This window comes from Rana temporaria, chromosome 8 (assembly GCF_905171775.1).
Source record: "Rana temporaria chromosome 8, aRanTem1.1, whole genome shotgun sequence".
Lineage (NCBI taxonomy): Eukaryota > Metazoa > Chordata > Amphibia > Anura > Ranidae > Rana > Rana temporaria.
The window spans coordinates 157,151,992-157,159,524 of record NC_053496.1 but is presented as its reverse complement, the minus strand read 5'-3'; the positions used below and the strand labels follow the sequence as shown (position 1 = coordinate 157,159,524).

The 7,533-nt window shown below is 47.0% G+C and overlaps 1 protein-coding gene across 1 annotated transcript in view; it reads right to left on the bottom strand.

Moving 5' to 3' along the window:
* Positions 1-280: 280 nt before the first annotated feature.
* The window catches only part of LOC120909264 (membrane-spanning 4-domains subfamily A member 4D-like), a 138,292-nt gene continuing 131,039 nt past the window's right edge, over positions 281-7,533 (bottom strand). The window contains exon 8 of the mRNA XM_040320999.1: positions 281-703. Within this exon, the coding sequence (XP_040176933.1) occupies positions 467-703 (237 nt within the window). The 3' untranslated portion in view covers positions 281-466. The remainder of the gene's footprint in view (positions 704-7,533) is intronic.

Below are 7,533 nucleotides of genomic sequence, written 5' to 3'. Positions count from 1 at the left end.
TGTATGCAAAGAAGTGTCAGAATTGGTCCAGTAGCCAAGTGGTTCAAATTATTTTTCATTTTGGTACATGTTCCAGTGCCTAGCCCTTATGTAATTTTTTTGAAAATCCCTTGCCTGGAAAATGGGCATTACTGGTTTTTAACCGGTTGGCTTTGAACACCTTCAATTAACTTCAGCAAAGTTTGTCGAATTCACCTCAAACCCAGGTATTCAGGTCATCCCTAAAGTTCATAAATCATAAACTTTATTCATACTTGTAAAATAAGTAATGTGATTCTAGTTAATTTAGTATGTTTTTATTGAACAAAACAGTTGGAAATATACATTTATCTAGTGTGGAAAAAAAAAAAAGCATGTCAGAAGTCTTTACCAACATTAACATACAGATATCGGTATCCAACTTTTTGTTTTCATTGTAAAGAAAACATAGTTCTAAAATGTCTTCCTGTGATCATGCTAAGCGCAGTTAGTTGTATATATTGGATCTATTGAACATTCTATTGTCGTTGGCACCTTGGTAGTTGTGTTGAGAGAGAGTTGGGGTTCTTTGGAGACCAGACTGAGCAGTTGGGAACCTGTAGTCAGCTTCTCTAGGCTGGTTATAGTTTTGGGGCTGGAACTGTGGGCTTGGGCCTCCAAACCTTTGTGTGGGGCCTGGTGCGCTTGTCATTGGATTGCTATATTGGGCTGGTATTGAATACACCTGTACAGAAGACAACAAAAAAAAAATGTTGGTTATGGAAACCCTGATGAACAGCTAAAAAAAATTTTTTAGATGGACTTTGAAGGAATATATAGTTTTGTCAAGTTTTAATGTAGTCTGTGTCCTCATTAGGAAGATTTCATATCAATTCCTGTTCTTGTGACAATGGGGCCATAAATGTTCACCAGGACAGGAGGACACCGACAGTAAATACATGTGATATATATGCCAAAAAAGTAACTATTCTAAAAAAATATATAATTGGCTAAAGTAAAGTGCACATAAAAAAAAAAAAAAACAATAAAATATTCTTTTTACAATTTTATTCAGCAGAGAAAAAACGACAACAATTTACACTGTTCCAACAATTATTAGAAATCTAGTAACAGTTGCTTATGATAAAATGATTGGAGCTGTTGACATTTTTGATTTGCCTGATTAGATTACTTTCAAGAACACACTGTTGGCCTTGGGTTGCCATTGAGATGTGTTTAGGTACTGGCGTGTTAAGTAGGAATGGGCTGCTTTCAGTTAGATTTTACTCAATTTTCAGTTACTCAATTTATTCATTGCTATTTACACTGATCAGCCATAACATTAGGACTACGCAACATAACTTGTCAAAGCACGCACTCCCACCTCTGAAGGTATGCTGTGGTTTCTGGCACCAACACAACAAGTTTTAGGTGTTGAATTGGCCTCCAAATTCTATGGATTCTATGGAAAAACAAGTCCAACCCATGGAGGCCCCACCTAGAGACTTGGCTCAGCAGCAGATCCTTTAATTCCTGTAAGTCTCTAGGTGGGGCTTCCATGGGTTGGACTTGTTTTTCCAGCACATCCCACAGATGTTAATTTGGATTAAGATCTGGAGAATTTGGAGGCCAAGTCAACACCTCAAACTTGTTGTGTTCCTTTAACCATTCTTGAATTCATCATACCAGGCCACCTTCTTACATTGCTCTTGTGGTCCAGTTCTGATGCTTATTTGCCCATTGTAGGCACTTTTGTCTGTGGACATGGGTCAGCATGGGAACCCTGACTGGTTTGTGGCTACGTAGCCCCATACACAACAAACTGTGATGCACTGTGTGTTCTAAAACCTTTCTATCAGAACTAGCATTAACCTTTTCAGCTATATTTAGCCGATTCGAGCGACATGCAGTGGACAGGAAGTCCAAGTATGAAACCGGGAGCTATGGCCTCTTTTTGTAAAGGAAGAAGGCAAGCCATGTGGAGGGAGCAAGATCAGCCTGGAATCCGTCCAGAGGTAACCAGCGTCAAGCTGTCCTGTGTGGCCATGATGGTCCGTCCGGTGTTCAGATGTATGTCCAAAGTATGTATCTCCAGCAGGAGTGTAGAGAGGAGCTGCACATCCCACAGATGTTCATTTGGATTAAGATCTGGAGAATTTGGAGGCCAAGTCAACACCTCAAACTTGTTGTGTTCCTTTAAACCATGGGTCTTCAAACTACGGCCCTCCAGTTGTTCAGGAACTACAATTCCCATCATGCCTAGTCATGTCTGTGAATGTCAGTGTGTTACAATGCCTTATGGGATGTGTAGTTCTACAACAGCTGGAGGGCCGTAGTTTGAGGATCCCTGCTTTAAACCATTCTTGAATTCATCATACCAGGTCACCTTCTTACATTGCTTTTGTGGTCTAGTTCTGATGCTCATTTGCCCATTGTAGGCACTTTTGTCTGTGGACATGGGTCAGCATGGGAACACTGACTGGTTTGTCGCTACGTGGCCCCATACACAACAAACTGTGATGCACTGTGTGTCCTGAAACCATTCCATCAGAAATAGCATTAACCTTTTCAGCTACATTTAGCCGATTCGAGCTACATTAGCTCTTCTGTTGGATAGGACTATACAGAACTGCCTTCGCTCCCCACCTTCATCAATAAGCCTTGGCCGCCAATGACCCCTTCGCCGGTTCTCTTTCTTTATCGTACATCACGGGACACAGAGCGGCATTCATTACTATATGGGTTATATGGAGTACCTTCAGGTGTAGACACTGGCAATCTCAAACAGGAAATGCCCCTCCCTATATAACCCCCTCCCATAGGAGGAGTACCTCAGTTTTTCCGCCAGTGTCTTAGGTGTTAGTCATGGTTTAGCTTGCCTCCACATCCTTGGGATTAGGTGAGCTAACCGGTTCTGTCCAAAAAAGCCTCAGCGCTAAAGTGGTCAGTAACCGGACCCCAAACCCTTGGGGTATAGCCCATAATGCTTTTCTTTTTAGAGAGCTGGACCCTGGGCCCAGAACTTAGAAACCTTTGGGTGCCTAATGTTTCTGTTGCCAGAGTGCTATATGGGCCCAGGACAGTGGATCCTTCATAGGAACCCAGGGCCTGAAGGTCTAGACATCCCCACCGAGTGGGGGAAGATTGGGCCTCTTGCTTGGCAAAGTCCTGCGGCATGGAGCAGGTAAGTGAGGGGAAAACTTGCGGAACTTGGTTCTTAGCAGGTTTTTTCTGGGGGGTCACAGGGGACATGCCTAAAGTTATGCACTGCATCTGGCAAACTAGTCACATATCATAAAGATAGGATGGCTCTATATGTATTATTCCCCATAAGATGTGACCTCCCTTGTAGTGTTGGAAAAGCATTGAGTGGGGCCTGTGTGATATAAAAGTATATGTGTGTGTCAGAGAGCTGTGCTTACCTGCAAGCCTCCAGGCGATGCTCCATTCAGTCTTCCTCCTCACGGCCTGCAAAGCAGGCAAAACGCTGACCTCCTCATGGTTCTAGGCTGCAGTTTGCTGGAGCAGAGAGGTCCCTTCCTCCCAACCCCACCCCCCCCCTGTCGGGAGGGGCATTTCCTGTTTGAGATTGCTGGGGGGGAAGGGCGGGTCAGTGGCTTAAGGAAGGGGCGGCCCTTCCTTGTTTGTTCCATATAGCTCATTCAATGCTTTGGAACTGAGGAGGAAAGACCAGAACGGCAAGCACGGGGCGCCGAGGACACACAGTGGCCAGAAAGAATATTGCAGTCTTCAGAAAGACTGTTTTCAAGCCTAGGAATAGGCTGTTTCTTTTCCATCTCATAGTTTTTCTTGCAATACTACTCAGGGGGACAGAATGTTTTTTCTTTCCTAGATTTGAAAAAAAAAAAAAAAAAAAAAAGTGTCATCTAGGGGAGAGGAAGCATTTTTTTATCCCCCAAACAGGTGTTTGGGCATTTAACTATTTATAAGTCCCAGGTACCAATAAGTAGCAGGTGTACCTCGGTATTGTACCATGGCATCAAAAAACAAGGGTACAAGAGGTGGGGATTCCCCCAGAGAGTCTGAGGTCTCGGACAAAGCTATGCCGCTGCTTTCCCCACAGGGAGCCTTGGGGCCATCGGGATCTGGGGCTGGAGCTGACGCGGGTCAGTCCAACCCTAAGATGGTCACGGAGGAGGTATTACTCACCTCTTTAAAAGAGATGCAGAAAAGCATGGGTAAAATGATAGCCGCAGCTATGCGGGGCAGTAAGCGGAATAGATCTCCGTCGCCCGAGCGCGGACCCTCAGAAGAGGAGGTCCTTTCCTCAGGGGAATTGGACGACCTCTTGGACAAGGACCAAGTAGGTTCAGGGATCGAGGATCCGGATACAGAGGAGTCTGGGGCAGTCTCCCTGAGGGAGAGCTGGTGGATTCAAGGATTGTCGGACTTGGTCCATAGGGCATTCAACTTGCCAGTACCAGATCTCCAGGTATCGACGGTTTCAGCTTTGGGCTCACTGAGGGCGCCTCAAAGCAATGCTGTGTTTCCGATCCATCCTCTATTAGAGGGAGTTTTGTTCCAAGATTGGAACAAGCCAGATAAGATCTTCTTACCACCTAAGAAGTTCTCTGTCCTATATCCTATGGAAGAAAAATTTTCCAAAAGATGGGCTACTCCTGCAGTGGACGCAGCCATCTCATGTGTTAACAAATCGTTAACATGCCCTGTAGAAAACATACAGGTGTTCAAGGATCCAGTTGATAAGCGCTTGGAAGCACTACTTAAGAACTCCTTCACTACTGCAGGGGCAGTAGTACAGCCAGCTGTGGCTGCGATTGGGGTCGCTCAAGCATTATCGGATCAATTTAAGCAGATGCTTAAACTTATTCCTGCCCAGCAGGCAGAAGAATTTTCGGATGTCCCTAAGGCCATATGTTTTACGGTAGACGCAATCAAGGATTCTATCCAGCAAGCGTCACGTTTATCGTTATCCCTTATCCATATGAGAAGACTCTTATGGTTAAAAAGCTGGGAGGCTGAGCCCCCATGCAAGAAGCTCCTGGTAGGGTTCCCCTTCCATGGAGGACGACTCTTCGGAGAAGACCTAGATAAATACATTCAGACCATTTCAAACGGCAAGAGTACTCTCTTGCCAACTAAGAAGAAGGTTCAGGGGCCTGCGTTTAAACGACAGTATTCCCCTGGGCAGGGGCCCTCTAATGCCAAGCAGTATCGACGGCCTCCTGCAAAAGCAAACTTCGGCTTCAACAGCAAATCACAAGGACAGGCTGTTAGAGGCAAAAGGCAGTGGTTTCGCAAACCAGCAAAACCAGCCCCCAAGCCAACCTTATGAAGGGGCGCCCCCACCCACGAAGGTGGGGGGAAGGCTGCGACTCTTTTCAGAGATTTGGGAAGCCAGCATTCCCGACGAGTGGGTACGGTCTTCCGTGGCCACAGGCTACAAATTAGATTTCCTAAGGTTTCCTCCTCCTCATTTCCAGAAGTCGAGGATTCCAAACGATCCGGAAAAGGGAGCCGCATTAGATCATCTACTTTCCCAGGAAGTAATAGTAGAGGTACCAGTCCTGGAACAGGGGCTGGGTTTCTACTCCAACCTATTCATCATCCCAAAATCCAATGGAGATGTCAGGCCAATTTTGGACCTAAAGATGGTAAATGCATATCTAAAGATCCGCTCATTTCGGATGGAATCCGTGCGGTCAGCAGCTGCCACACTCCAGAAGGACGACTTCATGGCGTCCATAGACATAAAGGATGCCTACCTTCATGTTCCAATTTATCAGCCACATCAAAGATATCTACGCTTCATGGTGGCTTCGCGTCACTTCCAATTCGTGGCGCTTCCCTTCGGGTTGGCTACGGCCCCCCGGGTGTTCACGAAGGTCCTAGCTCCGATCCTAGCCAAGCTAAGGATCCAAGGGGTCACGATCCTAGCATACCTGGACGACCTCCTAGTCATAGACCACTCGTCTCCCGGCTTGGAGCGAGCAGTGGCCCTCACGGTCCAATACCTCGAGAGGTTCGGCTGGGTCCTAAATCGAGAAAAGTCAGCTTTCCAGCCCACAAGGCAGTTGGAATATCTCGGCATGAGATTAGACACAGAACAACAAGGAGTGTTCCTACCTCTGAGGAAGGTAAAAGCCATCAAGGAATTAATCCTACTGGTTCTAAGCACTCGCATCCTACAGGCAGCCATCCTGTCAGCATGGAGCAGAAGGCCACAGGCCTTGGATATCCCGTTGCCGCTCTTATCAAGAGTCCGACAAAGTCTGTGTTGGTGGTTAGACCCTCAGAATCTACTGAAGGGGAAGTCTTTCAGCCCAGTGGCTTGGAAGATAGTGACCACAGATGCCAGCCTGACGGGCTGGGGAGCAATTTTGGATGGTTGCACTCGCCAAGGTACTTGGGCAAAGCCAGAGAAGCAGTTGCCCATCAACATCTTGGAGCTCAGAGCTGCTCGACTAGCCCTCAGGGCTTGGACGTCAAAATTGCAGGGGTTCCCGGTGAGAATTCAATCAGACAATGCCACGGCCGTGGCATACATAAATCACCAAGGGGGAACCAGGAGTCAAGCCGCTCAGAGAGAGGTGAGCTTGATTCTCCTATGGGCAGAGGCGCATGTGCCCTGCATATCGGCAATATTCATTCCAGGAGTGGACAACTTTCAGGCGGACTTCTTAAGCCGCCAGACTCTATGGCCGGGGGAATGGTCTCTGCATCCACAAGTCTTTCAAGCACTCTGCCAAAGATGGGGAGTGCCGGACGTGGATATCATGGCATCGAGACTCAACAAGAAACTAGACAGGTTCATATCCCGCTCAAGGGATCCGATGGCCTGCGGAACCGATGCGTTGGTTTGCCCTTGGCATCAGTTCAAACTTCTTTATGCGTTTCCCCCGCTCCAGTTACTACCCCGCCTGCTGCGCAGGATCCGGGTGGAACACATACCAGTCATCCTGGTAGCTCCAGCATGGCCCAGAAGGGCATTGTACTCACTCATCCTAAAGATGGTAGTGGGAGACCCTTGGACTCTTCCTCTACGGCCAGACCTGCTATCGCAAGGTCCGATCCTCCACCCTGCCTTACGGCATCTAAATTTGACGGCCTGGAAGCTGAATCCCTGATTCTCAGGGGTAGAGGTCTGTCTCAGAAAGTAGTCTCTACCCTAATCAGAGCCAGGAAACCGGTCTCTAGGGTGATTTATTACAGGGTCTGGAAGGCCTATGTAGGCTGGTGTGAGTCCAAGCGATGGCTTTCTCGCAAATTTACCATCGATAGAGTATTAAGTTTTCTCCAGCTAGGAGTGGATAAAGGATTGGCATTAAGCACAATCAAAGGACAGATTTCTGCTCTGTCAGTGTGGTTTCAGCGGCCGCTGGCCACCCACTCGCTGGTTAAGACCTTCCTTCAAGGGGTCTTACGTATTAGACCTCCAGTTAAATCCCCGCTTGTCCGTGGGATTTAAATCTTGTTCTGTCAAGTTTACAGAAACAACCGTTTGAGCCGTTGGCTGAAATTCCTTTGGTTCTACTGACAAGGAAGTTAGTATTTTTGGTTGCCATAGTTTCCGCAAGAAGAGTTTCGGAGCTA